The sequence below is a fragment of the Artemia franciscana genome, chromosome 1, assembly GCF_032884065.1.
Source record: "Artemia franciscana chromosome 1, ASM3288406v1, whole genome shotgun sequence".
Classification (NCBI taxonomy): domain Eukaryota; kingdom Metazoa; phylum Arthropoda; class Branchiopoda; order Anostraca; family Artemiidae; genus Artemia; species Artemia franciscana.
In genome coordinates this window covers 29,759,451-29,780,911 of record NC_088863.1, presented here as the reverse complement: position 1 = coordinate 29,780,911, position 21,461 = coordinate 29,759,451, and the positions used below count along the sequence as shown (strand labels likewise).

The 21,461-nt window shown below is 34.3% G+C and overlaps 2 protein-coding genes across 4 annotated transcripts in view; one reads left to right on the top strand and one right to left on the bottom strand.

The window, feature by feature from the left end:
* Positions 1–8,650, bottom strand: part of LOC136028331 (glyceraldehyde-3-phosphate dehydrogenase-like) — a 360,255-nt gene extending 351,605 nt beyond the window's left edge. Inside the window, exon 1 of the mRNA XM_065706136.1 lies at positions 8,640–8,650. The gene's annotated coding sequence lies outside the window, so the exon portion shown is untranslated. The remainder of the gene's footprint in view (positions 1–8,639) is intronic.
* LOC136028245 (uncharacterized) overlaps positions 1–21,461 on the top strand; it is a 306,509-nt gene that overhangs the window by 23,369 nt on the left and 261,679 nt on the right. For all 3 annotated transcript variants that reach the window (XM_065705985.1, XM_065705977.1, XM_065705994.1), the window contains exons 7-9: positions 1,106–1,212; positions 6,492–6,642; positions 11,061–11,199. In XM_065705985.1, coding sequence (XP_065562057.1) covers positions 1,106–1,212; positions 6,492–6,642; positions 11,061–11,199 — 397 coding nt within the window. The remainder of the gene's footprint in view (positions 1–1,105; positions 1,213–6,491; positions 6,643–11,060; positions 11,200–21,461) is intronic.

Genomic DNA, 21,461 nt, shown 5'->3' with positions numbered 1-21,461 from the left:
TTTCCTATTAATTTTTTCGACTTGAATATTAATTATTTGCTAGAGCTTTAAAAAAAATTTCTTTTAGTATTTTGTTAAGTCTCTTCTTTCTTTCTATTAAATTTTTCGAATATTAATAAATCTGTATCTTAGTTTGACAATAGAGAGAATAGGATGTGATATTTGCGAGAATTTTAAAAGAAATTTATGAGTTCCTTGTAATATTTTAGTTACTTGAAATAACTATATGATTTATCTTTTTTGTGTTTATATCACCAACGACATTAATCACACATAAATTAAGGTGTTACTTTTACTTTACCTTTAAATTTCGTACAAAATGTGATTTTGATTAACTATAAATGTCTTGATACGTTTAATATCGCCACAGATACAAACATAGATTTTCTTAGATTTATAATTTCTTATATGCATGATATTGTATTGACGAATAAATGAATACAAATAGGCAAAAAAGCGCTGTCTTTAACGCTTAATTTATATCAGTTAAGTCTCCAACCACTTTTGACTCGGCGGCATCTTATCATTCTTTCTAATTGTAAAATAATAAGAAAGGATATTATTGCTCTAAAAGCTCTTGGGCCATGACAGTACAAAATGAACAATTCATTTCCAACTAATTCACATTCCATAAAAAAATGACTATCAAAACTCCATTTTTCTGCTCCGTTGCTATATTAGACTAGTAAATGTTTTGAAGCTTATACAGGAGATATCCTTTTCTTGAAAAACTAATATACGTTACCTCATATTTTCCATAACCTGTTGTAGCACAGTGGATTGATGTTCTTCCTTGGGAATATGGGGCCCAGGGTTCGATCTCCGCTGCAGCAAGGTTGGGCGACAAGCTTGCTACTTGTCCCTGTAAAAAACAGCCAGCAACTGAAACGTCGATTCGACGCCCTATGCGCCAGCAATGGCTCTGGAGGATCTTTATCCTTTTATTTATTATCCATATTTTCCATATATATATATATATATATATATATATATATATATATATATATATATATATATATATATATATATATATATATATATATATATATATATATATATATATATATATATTATTTGGTATAATTTAATTTGCGTTTTTGTACAGGTTTGCCAAATTGTCATTACTCATACAAAAATGACACTGCTGCTTTTCTTATGGATCAAATAGAATTCGCCCAAACTCATTCAGATTGTGAATCCTTGTGTGAAAAGGTAAATGAATTTTGTTTTCGCTTGATGGCATCAATGGTTTACAATTGATATAATGACATCTCTAGGTTCAGTTTCACTGTAAAAAAAAACTAAGGAGCAAAATATTTTGTAAATTGAGCAGAATTTGATTTTCTTGGTAACCTTCTCAACTATTTATTCCTTTAAGTTTTTTAGAATAGTCTTCATGATTGAAATATTGCAATTCAAGTTTAGAAAAATATATTCTAAAAACGCACAAAATAGGGGAAAAACTAAAACGTTGCTAAAATTTTCTTTTCGTCTTTTGTATTTTCTTTATTTAGGACTAAGATATAATAATATTATATACGTTTTTGAAATAACTGATCGAGAACATGGCTTATTTTCGGATTTTTGTTTAATTCTGATAGAAACATCGAAAATATCATGAAAATCTAGATATTTTGGGAGGCAGCCCAAGCCCTAGCTTCCCCCTCCTTCTTGCGTATGTGCTTGTTCTATAAATCATAACCGAATCAGAGGCAACGCTATAGCGTTGCTTATAGTAAAGGCTGTAAGGCTCAATGTTTTATCATTTATTGTTTTTTCCCAGAAGCACTTCATGTGGAAAGGGTTGTCGTATAAACTTCAAAAGGGGGCTCATTAGATTTGAAAATAGTGCTCTTAAGATTCAAAAGTAATCAGAGGGGAACTAGCCCCCTCCCACAACTGTTTTCCCCAAACGCATCTGATAAAAATTTTGAGATAGCCATTGCGTTAAATATAGTCCAAAGACCAGATAAAAAAGAAAAACTCTGGGGTTGACAAAACCCCCCTGAGTCAGGGGGCAAGAGTTATAAATGATGCCCCGGGGCATTTAAGGCCTTTATGGAAAGGGATCCACATCTGTGGATCCACGTAAATGCGCACCGGAAACAAATAAAAAGCACACCAACTAGCAAAGTATGCGAACCCCTAATTGCAGAAGATGATTATGAGCTAACAGTCGACTGTTGCTTAAAACTCCGCTATTTGTCTCACAATTGGTATCAGCCTATTTCCGGTTTCAGTGTGTACCTTATTACTGAAGTTGTCAACTCCTTTAAGCTTTCAAAGTGGTATATCTCATGAAGAAATTTTTCTGCCGAGAAATGGATGACATATACTTTGATCCGCTCGTCGAGAGCTATCGACTGCCATCGAAAAAAAAATCTATCTGTCTTATTTCAAAAGTTGACTTTTTTGCCGTAGGCCAAGCTTCTAACCTCATCTCTTCGAAAGGAGCAAAGGATAAACTATAATTTTTTTAGCAATGAGAGAATTTTTAAAGTTTAAGAGGCATTTTTGATATTATTTCTGTATCGGCATATTTCTGGTTTCAAAGTGTACCTTACTATTGAAGTTGTCAACCTTTTTAAACTTTCAAACTAGTATATCTTATGAAGGAATTTTTCTACCAAAAAATCGATGACATACACTTTGATCAACTCATCTAGAGCTGTCGACTACGGTCTAAAAAAAAATCTATCTGTCTTAGATCAAAAGTTCACTTTTTTGCCGTAGGCTATTTCTGACGTCATCACTTAGAAAGGAGCAAAGGATAAACTTTAATTTCTTTAGCAATAAGAGAACTTTAAAAGTTTAAGAGGTACATCTGATATTGTTTCTCTACCGCAATCCCAAGTGCGAAAAACTGAATGATAAACTCGGCTGAAATCACGAACAGAAATGGGTAGAAACAATAGATGGCAGCACTTTTGGTCCCTACTTTTTATTTCTGTAATCGTTTCTATTTATCACTCAAAGAGGATACATTGACTGTAGTGCCAGTTAACTGCCGCATGTATTTAATACTTTTAGATTTTAGTCCATCTTCAGTTTGAAACTGGTACCTGCCTACTTGCCTGCTAGAACGGAGCTTTCCACTCGAAAGCAGAAACAGGGTTTGATGAAACAGAAGCTTAACTGCATAACTTCAGATAGCTCTCTCTCACATAGGCTATGAAACTCCGAGAAACTTTACACACTATAGGCTCTGGCTCGAGGACAAGCAAAAACCATCCTTTTTGGCCCCAGGCCTGAGCTCTACGAAGCTTTCCAAAATGTTAAGTCATATTCATCAATCCGGCCTAAGGTTCACACTTTCCATAAAAACCACAGAGGTTAGACCCTTAAAACTTTCTAGGAATAAGCTGAAATCGGGGTGCTAGGAAATAAACACGAAAAAACCAAAGTGTTGCTCTCACAACACAATCACACCATCGGACTCAGTGCATTAGAGAACCCTACTGTAGAGGTTTCAAGCTCCTATCTGCAAAAACGTGGAATTCTGTATTTCTTGCCAGAAGAAAGATCACGGATGCATGTTTATTTGTTTGTTTTTTTCCCCAGGGGTGATCGTATCGACCCAGGGGTCCTAGCATGTCGCGATAGGGCTCATTCTAACAAAAATTAAAAGTTCTAGCGCCCTTTTTAAATGACAAAATACTGGTGGACAACTAGGCACCCTCCCACGCTCATTTATTCCAAGACTTACCGGATCAAAATGTTAAGATAGTCATTTTGTTCAGAATAGTCGAAAAATCTAATAACTATATCTTTGAGGACGACTTAATTCTCCACAGTCCCCGGAGGAAGGGCTACAAGTTATGAAGTTTGCCCATTGTTTACATATAGCATTGGACATTATGCTAAAGTATTTTTATTAATTTCCAAAAAGTTGTTTTTTGCTAATTAAACGGCCTTTGTCATTCCTAAAAAATTGGAAGAAAATTCGAACTTTAGTGCAAAGACCGAGGTATTGACCAGGGGGTAAACCCCCCTTATATATGTAATAAAAATATACGAATATAGAAGTTCGTTACGTAAGTTAATTCGTAATTTACGTATATTTATTACTAATAAAAACGATTGTAAGTAGAATTAAAATTTCCAGTGCCCTTTTTAAGTAGCCTAAAAAATTGGAGCGCAACTAGGCCCTCTCCCCCTCATCTTTTTTTCTAAAAATTGTCCGATCAAAACTTTGAGAAAGCCGTTTCGGCAAAAAGGCAAAAATTAATATGCAAATTTCTTTTTAATCATTCCTGTACGATGAGCCAAAATCAAAACCTGCATTTAAAACTTAAGCAACATTAAAACTTAAAACGAACAGAAAATATTCCGTAGGCTATATGAAAGGGGCTGTCCTTTCCTCGGCGCCCTGCTCTTTATGCTAAATTTTGACTCTTTGTCACAGTTCTACTTTTTAAAACAATAAAAAGATTCAGCGTAAAGAGGAGGACTTTGAAGAGGGGATAGCCCCTTTCATATACGGAATAGTTTCTGTGCGTTTTAAGTTTTAATGTCGCTCCTTATTTTGGGAAATATAGCCCCTGTGGTGGTTCCCTTTGGTGTCACCCACTTTGATTGATAAGCTCGCTGACAAAACGGACGTAAGCTTTTACAGTCTTTCCTACCAACTTCCACAGGGAAAACTTAAATTCTCGACAGCTGTTTATGATGGCTAGTCCCCCGGGTGAGTTTGCTAATAGGCCCTTTGTCATTGTGACGGTCAGCCGAAACTGAAGCTCGCAAAATAAATTTTAAGGCTATTTTTCACCTTGAGTGAAGCTTTAAACATTTCTGGTACCTTAAAGAATCACCTTACCTCGTCCATAACAACCCTTTTTAGTTTGTGCGGTCACACTATTCAGAATTGGTTCGGTGATCTTGCCATAACTTGTATAGCTATAATTTGACCGAATAAAAGACAGAAAACTAAAAGCCGACACTTACTTTCTCGGAAATCTTAGAAAAACCATTTAGATTCTCCCGTTTTGTGCGAGAGACAAAGGTATTCAGATTGAACAAAACTTACATTATTAGAAAGCCTAATTTCTTTTTCCTTTGTTGATTGAACAGAGCGGAATGTTCTTTTTGAAGTGCAAGAAAGGGCATTCTCTAGAAATATTCTAGTGTAACTGCTTGAGAAACATTAAAAATCAGCTCATAAAAAGTCTCATTGAATAGTTGAATAGCTTTGGAAGTTTCCTGTTGTGGTAGCTGTCTAGCTCTAGATTGATTAAATAAAAAAAACAAGTTTTTTTAAATGAAAGTAAGGAGCGACATTAAAACTTAAAACGAACAGAGATTACTCCGTATATGAAAGGGGCTTTTCTTCCTCGACACCCCGCTCCTTACGCTAAAGTTTTTTATTGTTTTAAAAAGTAGAGTTGCGAGAAAGAGTCATTCCGTTAGAATGAGCCCTCTTGCAACACTCTTAAGGACCTCTTGGTCGATACGATGACCCCTGGGAAAAAAAAAAAAAAAAAAACAAAAAAAAAACAAAAAAAAAAAACAAATAAACACGCACCCGTGATTTGTCTTATGGCAAAAAATACGAAATTCCACATTTTTGTAGATAGGAGCTCGAAACGTCTACAATAGGGTTCTCTAATACGCTGAATGCGATGGTGTGATTTTCGTTAAGATCCTATGACTCTTAAGGGGTGTTACCCCCTATTTTCCAAAATAAGGCAAATTTTCTCAGGCTCGTAACTTTTGATGACAAAGACTAAATTTGATGAAACTTATATATTTAAAATCAGCATAAAAATCCGATTCTTTTGATATATCTTTTAGCATCGAAATTTCGTTTGTTAGAGTTTCGTTTACTATTGAGCCGGGTCGCTCCTTACTACAGTTCGTTACCACGAACTGTTTGATATCTCCGCGAACACAGGATGCACATTATAGGCTGTATGTACACTGACTGGACAGCTTTTGGCTTAACAACGAGTAGGAGATTATAGCATTCTGTTGTTTTAGACAAGCCGCTCATTAGTTTTTTGAACTATTCATACGTCTAAGATATCCCATCAATTCTTACAAAAATTGCTTCGGAAGCTACCTGTGGTGCTGGAAAAATTTACCAATTGGACCTTCGTCTTTTGGACTGTCAGCTGACGCTGAGATTCGAAAACTGACATTTTTCGTATCAAACATTGTTAAAATGAAGCACTATATTAATTTTTAGTCTTGTATGTGCTGCATACATCTTTGAGAACAGTTATGCGGCCAGCAGGACCCTAGGTAAGCAAGCAGGCTCGTAGCTTTTGGTGGTAATCTTAAATTGAATAAACTTTACACATTGAGAATCATATTAAAAAAGCTATTTTTTAATGTAGTCTACTTATTTATCCAAACACCTCTTTCTTTGAGTTTTGGTTACTTTTACCACGAGTCGCTCCTTATACAAACTGTTTGATGGATTATAATTATCTGGAAGCATTTACGAGTTGAACATTCAGCGTAGAAATATTCATAATATATTTTTATTCCAGACGAGAACATTTACCTGTCGTTCATTTACATTTACACAGTCCGAAAATCGTTGTTATTTGAGCAGTGATGCTATTGATGATAATGGTAGTGGCAAAGGTGTCGCTATTCCAAAATTTGGTTCTGTCTATGCAACGAATGAATGTGTTTCCAGTGAGTGTTTTTACTTTTCCTACTTAATGCTTAGAATTCATATTCTATGACACTTGTTTAAAAACATAGGAAATGAGCCAAAATAAAAATTATCTTTGCAGGCATTTACACAGGAAATGAATCTTTGCGATATGACTGCCTTAAAGTCTCGAGTTTTTTCTAAATCACTTGGTAATTTCACGCATTTTCTGAGCAATTCGCCTGTTTTTTCCGTTTTTCGTGTCCAAAACTGTGAAATTACTGTCAGGCTGCATGTTTCCCTGAAATTGGTTTTGTACGGGTATGGGTTTGTTACTTTGCACCAAGATTAGTCTACAAATTTACAGGAAGAATATGTAGATCCCTAAATGTTCAATATAAGCACTTCAGAGCACGGAGAAATTCCAGTGAAAGCTATAGTTTATATTTTCTATAATGTACATGGTGATATCCACTATTATAGTTTGAGACGCTCGCAGCGTCTTTTTTCAATCTAGACTTTCCAAAACTCCCAACTTTGGTCTCCTATATTCAAAATCATAGGCAGGTATCATAAAATCATAAAACGTTTTTATGGAACGGATAGTGGTATAAATTTTGGATCGGATCGGGTTCATTTGATTGGAAGTCGGATCTAGTGCCCTTTTCAACGGTCAAAAGTCAATGGAGGGCAACCGAACCCTCTCCGACAAGCCTATCACCCCCAGAGCACATACGATCAAAATTTTAAGAGAATGTTTTTGTTCTGCATTGTTATAAGGTCCAGTGATTATGTCTTTGGCGATGCCACCCCCCCCCGCAGTCCTAAGGTTAAAGGCTGTAAGCTAGGCAATTCGTTCGTAGATACAGTCTCTAAACAACTCACAATCAAGCGCTAAGCAAATAAACGATAAAGAGCAAGAAGAGACTGGGGCTGTCTTGTGAGGAGATCAGATAAGAAAGGAGAGAGACTTTGGCAGTAACCTTTCTGTAACTAATTATTGCAACCACCTGCCTTGTCTCAATTTTCTCAAATGTAAAGTTAAAATAATAATATAAAACCTTCTTGTCACTTTGTTTAAACCGAGAGAAATCTAATTTTGTTTTGAATTAAGTTGTCAGTTAAATCTGTTCAATTTCCTTTTGGCCTTTGGCCCTAACTTTAGTTAGAGGTGTATCTTTCCCTTGGAGGACCAACATCTTTGTGGTATTAGTTTTACCTCAACTTAATTCCTTAGATTAAGACATTGTATTAAGCTGTGTCAAGACATAGGACAGATTGTGAGTAAAGATTGATTAATCTGAAGATTTGTCTCTTTTCTAAAATTACTGTTGATTGTGCAGGAGTGAGAACTAACTTAGAATAACCAGAGGTTAACGTGGAGTAACTGCCAACAAGGGAGAAAAAGCTATAAGAGCTTTGCGCACCCTTTTTCTAGGTTAGTGTTTCTTGGAGCTTAAGTTTAGTGTTTACAATAGATCTCGGACTCAGAAATTTGAATTCTCCAGATTTGTTTTTACCTCCTAGTTTTTGCCAGACATCGTCCTCGGCCAACTATTTAGGGCAAAATGAAAAGCTGGATATCTCAAATGGCATGAGCGAATGTCATAAGGAAACATTAAAGGGAATGGAAACTTTTTAAGAGGGTATAAAGAGAGATTGTTGGCATCAGGTGACCTTGTGCTGTAGCGAGCTACTAGTAGTAGTAGCAATATTGAACAAGAAAGTGTTTTGCCTAAAAACCAAACAAATCTGTGAGAAATGCAAAGAATTACCTATGGGATCCATGTGCCTCAATTTCCTGCTGTCGACGACTTAGGCTCATTATATGAAACCAAAGCTGATTATTCTTTCTCTCCCTGATTATCCTTTTTATTTAATTGCTTCTATTAACAATACCTAATTATTCATTATATGCTGTTTTCTCTGAAGAGTCATTCTTTTATTAATTTTTTTTAATGCTCTATTTATCTCTTTAACCTCTTTTCACTTTTTTCTCATTTATTCTATAGGCATGTCTTCAGAATCTCTTTTCTTATTTTCACTAGCGTGAGAGCTGTGTCATTTACGGAAAGCACTGATTTTTCTTCTCCTCACTAGATACGAAATATTTCCTTGTCCCTAAATCACCCTAAATTGCATTCAAAATAATTTGAATGCATCAACAGTATTTTCATAAAGCTTCATGACAGTTACAGTAGGACAGTTGACAGATTAGAATAACAAGAGAACAAGTGTCGTTGTAATTGTATGACACAGTGTTTCCTCAATATATAAGTCCAAGTGAAAGTCAGAATTAAAACGGACGTCAATTTTGATAGTGACATTGTATTAAATATTTTTATTCACGAAATTAATTGCTCAGATTATTACAGTACTCTCATGTCAAGAGCAAAAGACATATATTACATCGTCTTGAGTTTTGGTACTGGGTGTTTTAATAAAGTCATTAATCTTTTATTGATGAATATTTAGTATCTTTTTCACTAATTTAAGTGTTAGTTTATCAAACTTGATTAGAAAAGGTAATATTGTCTGTTATTTCCTTTGACATACACACAAAATATTAAACAACCAACGCCTTCATAGTTATCTTTAAGTTATATGGCCATTAGCAAAATATGAAGCGACATATCTCAAACTTTGTAGAGAAAATCACTAAGCCTATGTTGGGACTTGGGAACCACGAGAGCCATTGACAATACCACTGAGAATGTGCATGAATTTTTTAATGAGGACTTAGACCTCATTGAAAAGTTTTATAACAAATCCATTAAGATGCTCTGTGTTTGAAGTTTCTTAACCTATAAATTTAATCTTGATAGAATCTTTTTTTATGTAGTTAGGATTTTCCTAGTTACGAACAAGATGTGTTCACTCGCTATAATTTTAACGCAGAAAAATGCAATATTTAAAAGATGGTTTTTACAACTAGTACCCATGCTGACTCATTTAGATAACTGTAGTAACAAATAAGATGCAAAATATTTTAAAAAAAGCCCCGCCTCATACCATGAGGGTGGAATATCCATGAATAAGAAAACAGGATAGTTTTTCCACTTCTGTTTGGTTAGAGCTTGCAGCTCTATTATCTTTAAAAAAAAAAATAAAATCCACGATTTTTATTTACATCGACGTCTACGACCTCTATGTAGAGGATCATCTGCTCCTCCTGAATAAGCTCTAACCTCTCAATCCAGGAATTTGACTTCTCCTATTAGTACCTTCTTGGGTGTTAGAATTGCCTTGTGATACGAGGAAAGTAGTTTTTATGCCCTGTATAATACCCATTGAAGTTAAAAGAAATCTTCAGTTGAAATAGGAGAAACGAAAGGAGTTGAAATAAGGAATGAAAAGAATGATAAAGGAAAGGAATGAAAAGGAGTTTAAATAATTTGACAAGTGATAAGAAAGTCCAACACAATATGTATAACTCTGTTAGCATTAAATCCATTTGACACCTGTATCGACACACTAATCAACATTAATTTAAATTCCAAGAGTGTTTTGGAAATACTTGTCTAAAATCCGAATAATTAATAACAAAATTCAGAAGACGAACTATTCAAAATTTGCAGTGGCTAGTATCTAATCATTGAATTGAAAAAGGAGTAATATGAGCAAATTATCATATATTCTCTGTACTTCTTTCTTGATCATCTCTAACTTGTTTTTGCAGGACTTGTAAGTTGTCTTTAAGGTGAATTGTCATTTGTAAAATATTTTTCCCTATTTTTTCAGTACCTCGTATAACAATCTGTTTAGTTGATTTTCAATAAAAAATGATGTTGCTTAGTGACGTAAACAGTCTGATTCTCAACAAAGAAAGTAAAAATTTATGTTTGAGTAACTAACCAATAGTAAACTATTTTTTTCATCATGCAAGAACGAAAGTACCTGACGGAAATCTTCAAAACACTAATCTGGTTTAAGGTGTAAATAGAGAAAAACAATGATATTTTGGATGGCCTGAAACCGTAACCTAAAGTCATATTTTATTTTCTGGGGTGTGCTTTTTCACAAAACCTCCCACAACTTTTCAGTCTGTTTTCCACACTGAAAAATCCACAACCTGCCGGGGAACACCATACAGACCGCAGACCTGAAACAGGAGGATGCATAAACGCCACGAATTACTTAGATTTCAGGTATCAAACCCTAGATTTACTGCAAAATGACTTGAAATAATAATATTTGTAGCACAAAAAACATGCTCCGGCGATCAAAAGCTTTATTGATCCTACAAACTTTAAAAGTTATTATGTAAACTTGCTACACAAGAAACATAGCCCATGAACTAGGGAATTTAGAAGGCTCACAGCTTGAATCAATTGGTTTCTTAGAAAGCTTTTCGTTAAAATAAACAAAAATCTGAGTGATTGAAAATCTCAAACTTTTAATTTTCAAAAATTGGCTTTCAAGTGTTTTGTTTACTTACAGAAATTGGATTTTCTTCTAGGCAATTGTGAAAATAGAATCTATTCGTTTGAAAAGATTACCTCATATTCTCTTCGTAATGCTAGAGAAGAACCATTATTGCCATCTGGTGTGAATGACATGGTCTCCACTGCAGTTGGGATCACATTAGACTGTCAGAGGTAAAAATAAACTGGCTTACAATTGTTAAATAAAAGCTGCTATTTAAATTAAAATAACAAGCCAACATAAGTGGATTTAGAAGGCACTAATCCCTGAACGAAGAGGGATAAACATAATCCTGATCCTAGGATTCATGTCCAGTTTTCCTGTAGAATATCCGGTTCCAGCTCACCTTTTTAATTTGAAATTTCTAAAGAAAATTGAAAGCACTAGCTAGCATAGATTTTGGTGGGGGGGGGGGGGGGATTTTAAAAAGTAATTAGGTGGAGCAGTGCATAAAGAAAATTGTTTTCGACGAGAAGAGTTTTGGTACTTGTTAATTATTCAGAACACACTCAAGCTCTTGAACTGAACGGAAGGTTTGAGAAAACCGTTTTCATAGCCACAAAGAAAAGTGCTGGGTAACAGAATGCATTGAACTTATATAATTTGGGCTATATATCTGCACATTAGGGGGGGGTGTGTGTGTGAAAGTATATTATTTGGACAGCGTGAAATTAGAAAGTAATTATTACTCCATAATATGCAGAATAATTGTAGTTTACACATTTTGCATGCAGACCCACTATCCCCCCCTAATGTGCAAATATATAACCCAAATTATATAAGTCTAATGCATTTTGTCACCTGTCGCTTGTCTCTGCAGCTATAAAACCGGTTTTCTCAGGTCTTACATTCAGATCAAGAATTTGGGTGTGTTCTGAATAATTAACAAGTACCAAAATTTTTTCTGAATGTTTAAAAATTTTGCATTTTCTGCTTATTTTGGTATTCTAGAAGAAGAAAGAATAAAAGTTCTACTCCAACCCCACTGGGAGGTTCTTTTGCTTTGCATCTTAGCTTAATGCTAAAAGGAATTAAATATCTGCATTTCAGTATAAAACTAATTTGAATCGTTTGAAATAAACTTGGCCTAGTATTCTTAAAATAATATATTTTGAATAAACTTAAGGATATAAACCTGTTATATAACAACCTACTATTATGACCAGTCACATTTAGATTATTGGTTTCTTCAAGACAATTTATAACTATAATTAGTTAGACTTAAAAATATTTTAATATTTTACTAAACCAATTTATGATAGTATTGAACCTGTTACAAAAAGTCCTTTGAGGCTAAATGTCAAAAAAGCAAGATTAGCATTGAAAGCTTGTATTTAATTATTTTGTTCTGTTTTGTTTGAATGGATTTACAATCTCACATCATTTTATTTATCAGTCCTGGTTGAACTTCGTTGAAGTAAGGATGCTGTGGCTGTTTTAAAAAGTTTTTAAAAACATTTTTAGTTTTAATGTTAGCATTTGAATGTTAGTTATATATATTGAATGAATATAAGTTATATATATATAGATATATATATATATAGATATATATATAAATAAGTTGTCTGTGGGTCGGTCGAGTGACGTCATGTCATCATGTCGTCATGAAGTTAGTTGTCGTCATGTTTGTTATGACGATGACGTCATTAAAGGTATTTAAGAAAATCGTTCAAAGACAAATTTTTAATTGTAAGAAGATCGTGGACGGAAAAATGTTTAATTGTAAAATGACTGAAGAACCTACAATGGCAACAGCCGAGGAAGCTGCTCAAAAGACAAATTTTTAATTGTAAGAAGATCGTGGACGGAAAAATGTTTAATTGTAAAATGACTGAAGAACCTACAATGGCAACAGCCGAGGAAGCTTCTCAAAGAGTCTATGCCAAAAATCTTGCGGCTGATAGAGAAAGTAAGAAAAGAAAGCGTGCCGAGGAATCACAAGAACAGCAAGAAAACAGGCTTGCGGCTGATAGAGAAAGTAAGAACAGAAAGCGTGCCGAGGAATCACAATATATATATATATATAAATATATAGGGCCTAAATATTCACCGAATTGAATTCCACTGTCTTGAGGAAATTTCCTATTGTTTCTAAGTTGTGTTTGTTTGATAGTAAACTTATTTTTAGGCTGAAAAAATCATCGGTTTCTTTTTCTACAAATCAATAGCTTCTATACGCATGTTTTGTTTCTTATAGCTAGATTATTGTTTCTTATGGCCATACTGCCGATACTGTGAATTAGTAATTTAAAATGATTAAAACTAAATTTATAACAATGAATCTCTTTCGAGAAACACATTTAATAGAATATTTCCTCAACTGCCCCTAAATTTGTATTTTGAGAATTCTATAGTTTTTCTCAGCCAGAATGACAGATTTTGTATAAAACATGTTTTGTCTTTTACATGTTGTTATTTATAGGGAAAAATCTGTGGAAGCTATTTGTGACAATCTGTTCAGTGTCGAACAAGAGAGAAAAAGTTTTTGTTTGACGTCAAGTCTTAGATAGTTAATATTTCACTCCATTAGTTTCTTTATTTTAATTCTTATAGTCGGAACAGTAATTCAAAGCTCTTAAGTAAGAAGAAAAAAAAGACCTATGTTTGTTAAACATTCAGTTGAGCTTCCTCATGGACCTCTAATTCTTCGTAATCTTAAGCGGAATTCCAGTTAGAGATAAAAACTTTTAGAAGGAGACTCTAATCTGTCGTTATATATTCCATCCATTAGAAACACTAATGTTTATTAGGGAGCTCCTAGGCTTTGACGAAAATTGTGATCATGTATGAGGATTTAAATCTTGCGTCTGCCCAAAAGTTTTGTTTCTGACTAATATTAGAAAGAATTGTTTGATAAATCAGTCTGGCTGATTAATTAAACTTTTATGATGCTTTTGTTGACTAAAGACTTCATTTGTAGAATAATCTATTTAAATAATTGCTACAAAACAAACAAATTTCTGAAAAGGGTAAAAAGGAAATTCGAAGACATCAGTAAAAATTTGCTAGTGTGACTTAAGTAAAAACCACCAATGTCAAACATTAGAAGTAAAATTGGCCATATCTACTGGAAAGATATCTCGGTTGTACCTGCAAAATCTAATCTCTAGAGGGTTAAAAATAAAAATCCTCAATCAAAAGACAAATATGTACACCACAATGGCTTTCCTCTTTTTATTTTAGTTTGTTCTTTCTCTACCGATCTCCATAAGAGCACACAGGATTCTGATGATGAGCCACTAGCATGATTTCAGACAGAAAATTGATTCTGTTCCATCCCTTTTATTTACATTTCTAGCTATAGTGCTAAAGAAAATCTATTGGTTCTGAAATATAAATGATTGGTTTTAAGAAGTACCAACGTCAATTGGGTATGTGTTTGCATAACAAAACAAATTTAATCTCAGGAAAAAGTTTAAATTTAGACTCAATATTTATGGAAATATTGGTAATAATCCTCATGGCTACATTCATGTTAGTTGTGACACAGACGATTTTGCCTTAGGAACTCAAATTTTTGGGTTATATACAATTTAAAAAACGCTCTATATTTAACAGTCGTTCTATACTCTATAGGTAGCATTCTATAATTTGGAAAACTAATCCTCTTTGCCCTTAAGTCACTCGTAGAGATGTAGGATTTGGCATTCTCTCCCTCCCCCGTGAAAAAAATCTAGAACAACTACATTTCGTGGATTTTTTTTTTTAATTTGCTTATATTTCGCTACCAATCTGGTGGGCAAATTTTGTATGAAGATTCTCGCAAGTTGATTAAAGCAGTATTTGACGCTTACTAAAATGAATAATTTTGTTCATAGAATTTATGTGACTGCCTTAAATTCATTATTGTTCAGTTTTTATTGTTCAGTCATGTATTTTCTATTCGGTATGTTTAAAATATTTGAGTTCTTGGAGATGGTAAGAGGGGCTATTTTTCTCTTTAGGGGAAGGGAAACAAATTCGAGAAAAAAAGGCTAAAAAGTGAAAAATAGAAACAATATTTATATGCAGTTATATAACTTCTCCCATTTTGTGCTGGAGATAGATTTATTTAAGCTTTAATGAAACTTATATTATTAGTAAGTGTAAATTGTTTTTTCGATTAAACCCAGTAGAATGTGCTTTTTAAGCTCAGGAAAGGGTAGTACCCTTATTGCTCTAGTTTACCTGCTAGAAAACGCTTAAAATCAGGTGAAAGGGATTATCATTGAGCAGATTAGGAGCCTTGAGAGTTTCTTTCCGTTCTACCCACTTTGATTGATAACCTTGGTGACACAGAGGACGTATTATTTATGATGAGAGACATTGAATAGAAAGGGCTTCGCTTTACAATTGCTATAAGATTATATTTTTTCTATTTTAATTTACCCTCTCATCAGCATTTTGAAATGTTTACATATTCCAGATCCCTCAGTCAATTTTTACTAACATTAAAAAAACCATCTGAGGAATTTTAAAGCTTTGGGAGCTCCCTGTAGTGCTGGCAGACTCCACTAATAGGATCTTTGTCTTTGAAATGGTCGGTCGACGCATGGGGCATGGAGCATGGAAAATTTTCTTTTGATTGCTAAAATAAACTGGATCAACATGTTCAATATATTGAAAATAAGAAGTTTCGAGTTCTCTAAAACAACAATGGAATGTTGATAGCCTTTAGAGTATTGCATTTCTTTAAATTTATCCAGATGTGGTTGGAACCTTCTGAATTCAATAAAAAAGGAAAAAAGGAAAGAGGCCTTGTAGCTTTCCATTTTAATAATCTTACATTTATTAATAGTGACAAATTAACTACCTTCCAAAACATAGTGTTTATTATGGTTAAAAATAGTGTGCACTTGAATTTCTAAGACCCTTGTTGTCATAAAAAATAGGTGGCAAGTCAACTTTGTTCTATTTCAAGAAATGAACAAGAGCTAAGAGCTAATATGGCACTTGTGACAAGGCAAGAAGAGCTAAGAGCCAAGAGCTCACATGGTGTGAGCTCTAACAAAATTCTAAGAATCAATAGATTGATTTAAAAGAAAAATCAGAGGCTTAATGCCGGTCAGGATTTAAAATAAGAGCTCTGAGTCACGATGCCCTTCTAAATATGAAAATTCATTAAGATTCGATCACACACTCGTAAGTTATAAATACATACATTTTTTCTAATTTTTCCTCTCCCTTTAGCGCCCTCCCCCAGATAGTAGAATCTGGGAAAACGACTTTATCAAGTCAATTTGTGTAGCTCCGTGACACGCCTACCAATTTTCATCGTCCTAGCACGTCCAGAAGCACCAAACTCGCCACATCACTGAAACCCTCCCCCCAATTCCCCCAAAGAGAGCAAATCCAGTACGGTTACGTCAAACACGTACCAAGGACATTTGCTTATTCTATCCACCAAGCTTCATCCCGATTCCTCCACTCCAAGCGTTTTCCAAGATTTCCCCTCCAACTCACCCAATGTCAAAAGATCTGGTCAGGATTTGAAATAAGAGCTCTGAGACATGAATTCCTTCTAAATATCAAATTTCATTAAGATCCAATCACCTATTCGTAAGATAAAAATACCTCAATTTCCACGTTTTCCAAGAATTCCGGCTTCCCCCACCAACTCTCTCCAATGTCACAGGATCTGGTCATAATTTAAAATTAGAGCTTTAAAGCACAAGATCCTTCTAAATATCAAATTTCATTAAGATCTGGTCACCCTTTCTTAAGTTATAAATACCTCAATTTTCAAAATCAACCCCCCCCCAACTCCACCAAAGAGAGCAGATCCAGTCTGCTTATGTCAGTCACATATCTTAGACAGGGTTTTATTCTTCCCATCCAGTTTCATCCTGATCTCTCCGCTTTAAGTATTTTCTAAGATTTCCGGTCCCCCCCCCAACTGCCCCTCCTAATGACGCTGGATCCGGTTGAGATTTAAAACAAAAGATCTGAGTTACGAGGCCCATCTATATATGAAGTTTCATGAAGATTCGATCACTCCTTCGTAAGTTAAAAATACGCCATTTTTTCCAATTTTTCAGAATTACCCCCCACCCCACCCCATAGAGCGGATCCGTTCCAATTATGTAAATCATGCTTCTAAGACTCCTGCTTGTTTTTCCAACAAAGTTTCATCCCGATCCCTCCAATCTAAGCGTTTTCCATGATTTTAGGTTCCCCACCAGAAACACCCCCCAATGTCACCAGATCCGGTTGATATTTAAAATAAGAGCTTTGAGACACGATATCCTTCTAGAAATATATTTCATTGAGATCCGATCATCCGTTCGTAAGTTAAAAATACCTCATTTTTTCTAATTTTTCAGAATTAACCCCCCCCCTCTAAACTACCCAAAAGAGAGCGGATCCGTTCCAGTTATGTCAATCATGTGTCTAGGATTTGTGCTCATTTTCCCCACCAAGTTTCATCCCAATCCTTCCACTCCCCCCCCAATGTCACCAGATCCGGTCGGGATTTAATATAAGAGCTCTGAGACACGATATCCTTCTAAATATCAAATTTCATTGAGATCCGATCACCCGTTCTTAAGTTAAAAATATCCTTCCCCCCCAACTACCCCAAGGAGAGCGGATCCGTTCCGGTTATGTCAATCATGTATCTAGGACTAGTGCTTATTTTTCCCACCAAGTTTCATCCCGATCCCTCCTCTCTAAGTGTTTTCCAAGATTTTAGGTTTCCCCCTCCCAACTCCCCCTCCCAATATCACCAGATCCGGTCGGGATTTAAAATAACAGCTCTGAGAGACGATATCCTTCCAAACATCAAATTTCATTAAGATCTGATCAACCGTTCGTAAGTTAAAAATACTTCAATTTTTCTATTTTATCTGAATTAACGGGCCCCCACTCCTCCCCAGACGGTCAAATCGGGAAAACGACTATTTCTAATTTAATCTGGTCTGGTCCCTCATACGCCTGCCAAATTTCATCGTCCTAGCTTACCTGGAAGTGCCTAAAGTAGCAAAACCGGGACCAACAGACCGACCGACAGACCGACAGACAGACAGACAGAATTTGCGATTGCTTTATGTCACTTGGTTAATACCAAGTGCCATAAAAATAGATAACTTAGAATATATGACCAAGTTATTTTAAACACTGTCAAACACTGGCAGGACAATGAGAGCACAATTTATTTAGTTTTCAGACTGTGGTATCTTTCCTTTGTTTGTTAATAAAAAAAAATGTTTTCAAGACAAATCTTTGTCAAAGAAATGCAAAAAGTTATTATTGAAACCTATGACGAGTAGAAACAAAGGGAACAGGACTGAAAATGAACAATCACATCAAACATAAATGCAATATATACTGCTATGGATAAATCAATGTTTTCTAAAACGAGCCGAAATTTGAATAAAAAAGAAACTAAGTCTAACTTAAATGAACGTAAATTACCATAAAAGAAAGTAGGGCTACAAGCCCCCTAGGTCATAGTAGCAGCCGGAGCAGTCTTTAAGTTAAACAAGAAAAAGTTTTCATTTGGAGTCACGTCTAGATACTTAGTAATTAACTCCATTAGTTTCTTGATTCTAGTTTATCTGCTTGAAGCTGAAACTCAAAGCTCTTAAGTAAGATGAGTATTATCATTACGAGAAAAACGACCTAAGTTTGTTGAATATTTAGTAGAGCTTTCTTGTGGACCTCTCTTGCTTTTCGAAATTTGTAGTGGAATTCAAGTTAGAGAAAAAAAGTCTTAGAATGAAACTCTAATCTGTCGTCACGTGTTCCAAGTGTTAGCTAAATCAAAATTGACGATTCCTTGGCTTTGAGGAAATTTTTTTATCATGCATGGAAACCTAAATGATTTGGAATATTTTGCTTCCGACAAAATTGCCCAAAATTTCTTTTCTGATTCATATGCTATATTTTTTACTCTAATTCAGCTTGGTCGATACATAAAACTTTTAAGAAAATTCTCCTGACTGCAGGCTTCGTTTGTAGAATGACATTGGCTCAAATCCGTCATACAGAAAAAAAGAAAAGAAGAGATAATTGACCAAAAAGGAGAAAGATATTCCAAAAAAAAACTATTAACAATTCACTTGTGTGACTAAAGTAAAACAAGCAGCTCCGAGCCTTGTAAGTGCAATAGTAAATAGCAACTACAAAGATATATCGGATATTGTCACAAAATCTGATTGGTAGAAAATTAAAAAAAAACTCGTCATTTAAAAAACACAACACTTAAATTGCAGTGATTTCTGACAATAATATTATTTTTTTTAATTTTTAATTCCCTCATTTTAAGAAGTATCAACATCAATTAGATATGTCCTTGCGTAACCATCACATTCAAAACCAGAAGAAGATTTTTATATAAAACTCAATACTTTTTAGAAATATTTGGTGACGATCCTAATGGCTGCTTTCATGTCTGTATTGACACTAACAATTATTCTCTATGAAGGCAAATAATCGGTTTATTTCCGATTAAGAAAAACCATGATGTATTTGAAAATCTGGAAAAATCCTATTTATGCAAAGATTTGTATGCTGAGGTTAGATTGGGCATTTTATTCCCCTCCCTCCCTAAAAAGACAATAATTTTGCTTGTTTGTAAAATTACTATTTGAGACTAGCTATAATGAATAAGTTCGATAATCTTATTTAAAGAATTCAAAACATTCTATTGTATTTCGCTATTTGAATCAGCAGTGATAAAATAGTATAACCATTAAGCATTGTAATCAACGAAAGCCTGCTAACAGGATATTTACACATTTTCTTGAATATTGGAGCAAAATATATTCGGATAAAATGATATTTTTCTTTATTGCACTTCCTTTTATTTTCAGTCAATTTTTTGATATTTGTCCATACTTTATTTTTCTGTTTTTTGTTCAAGCATGCTTTAATTATTGTGTTTTTTTTTGGGTGGAGGGGATGTGGGTTGAAACGGCGTCAAGAAAACTGAAAAAATATTCAAAGAATATTGAAAACTAGCTGTTGGGGTGGCACTTCACGCCACCCTAACACCTAGTTGGTGGGGGCGCTTCGCGCCCCCCCAAGCCCCCCCTTGCGTGAAAGTCGTTAAGCGCCATATTAGTTACGCGCCATTATAGTTGTGTCCCTGTGTACCACCTATGAATATATATATATATATATATATATATATATATATATATATATATATATATATATATATATATATATATATATATATATATATATATATATATAAATATATATATATATATATATATATATATATATATATATATATATATATATATATATATATATATATATATATATATATATATATATATATATATATGTATATATGTATATGTGTTTTTAACTACTTAAGACTTGCGAATATACAACATTCTTGGCTTTCCCATTGTCTGTGCATATACAAAGCCTTATATACTTATAATGACGTCATATGCAAACGCTCTTTTTACAAACAAACAAACATGCATACATACAACTAATTTTTATATAGACAGATAGATAGATAGATACAATACAAATTAACTGCGTAAAACTTGCGAATATACAACATTCTTCTCTGTCCAATTGTCGCTGCATATAAATAGATTGTCAGGTTTACCGACCCTTGAACATGCAACGTACAATTGTCCATGGGAAAAACAATCAGTATTAAGATCTATACCACATTTTTTTAATGATTGACCTTGAGTTTTGTTGATGGTGATTGCAAATGCTAATCGAATTGGGAATTGCAATCTTTTAAATTGAAAAGGCAGATCCGTTGGAATCATGGCAATGCGAGGAATAAGAACAGCCTCACCCTCAAAAGGCCCTGTCAAGATTGTTGCCTCTATTACGTTTTCCATTGTTTTTTTTACGGCAAGTCGCGTGCCATTGCAAAGCTTTGGAGGGTTTATGTTTCGTAATAATATTATTGATACGTCTATTTTTAGTTGTAGCACGTGTGGTGGAAACCCTGGGAGATCCAGAGAATTTAAAAATTTAGATGGATAATTAACCGCTTCATTTGGTTCCACAACTGTGTCGACTGACTTGTAAAGGACTGCCTGGTCTCGAATCTTGGTCAAAACAATATTGTTGATTTCGTGGACGTCTATATTTTTGGGTGCAAGAATCGCTCGTTCACTTAGCCATTTATTATTTTTATAATTGGTTAGAATATTCGGAAATACTTTTTCAATCAATTCATTTTTGGACGTCACTAAATTACAGAATTCAGCAGGTAGTTGTATACGTCCTGAAATTAAGTCTACTGGGAGTTTTCCGTTTCCAATTGCCAGCAATTGATCTGAAAATGTTTGACCAGAGTCATCGTTTTGCAATCGGAGACGCATATTTGTAGTTAATTTTAATGTCTTTACGTGTGCCCATAAATTAGAATTTTTCAGGCAAGCATTCATTTCGTCTGCAGGGGATGATCTAGGTATTATAGGTAATGTTTGCCTGAAGTCTCCCGCAAGCAATTTTAATGTGCTGCCAA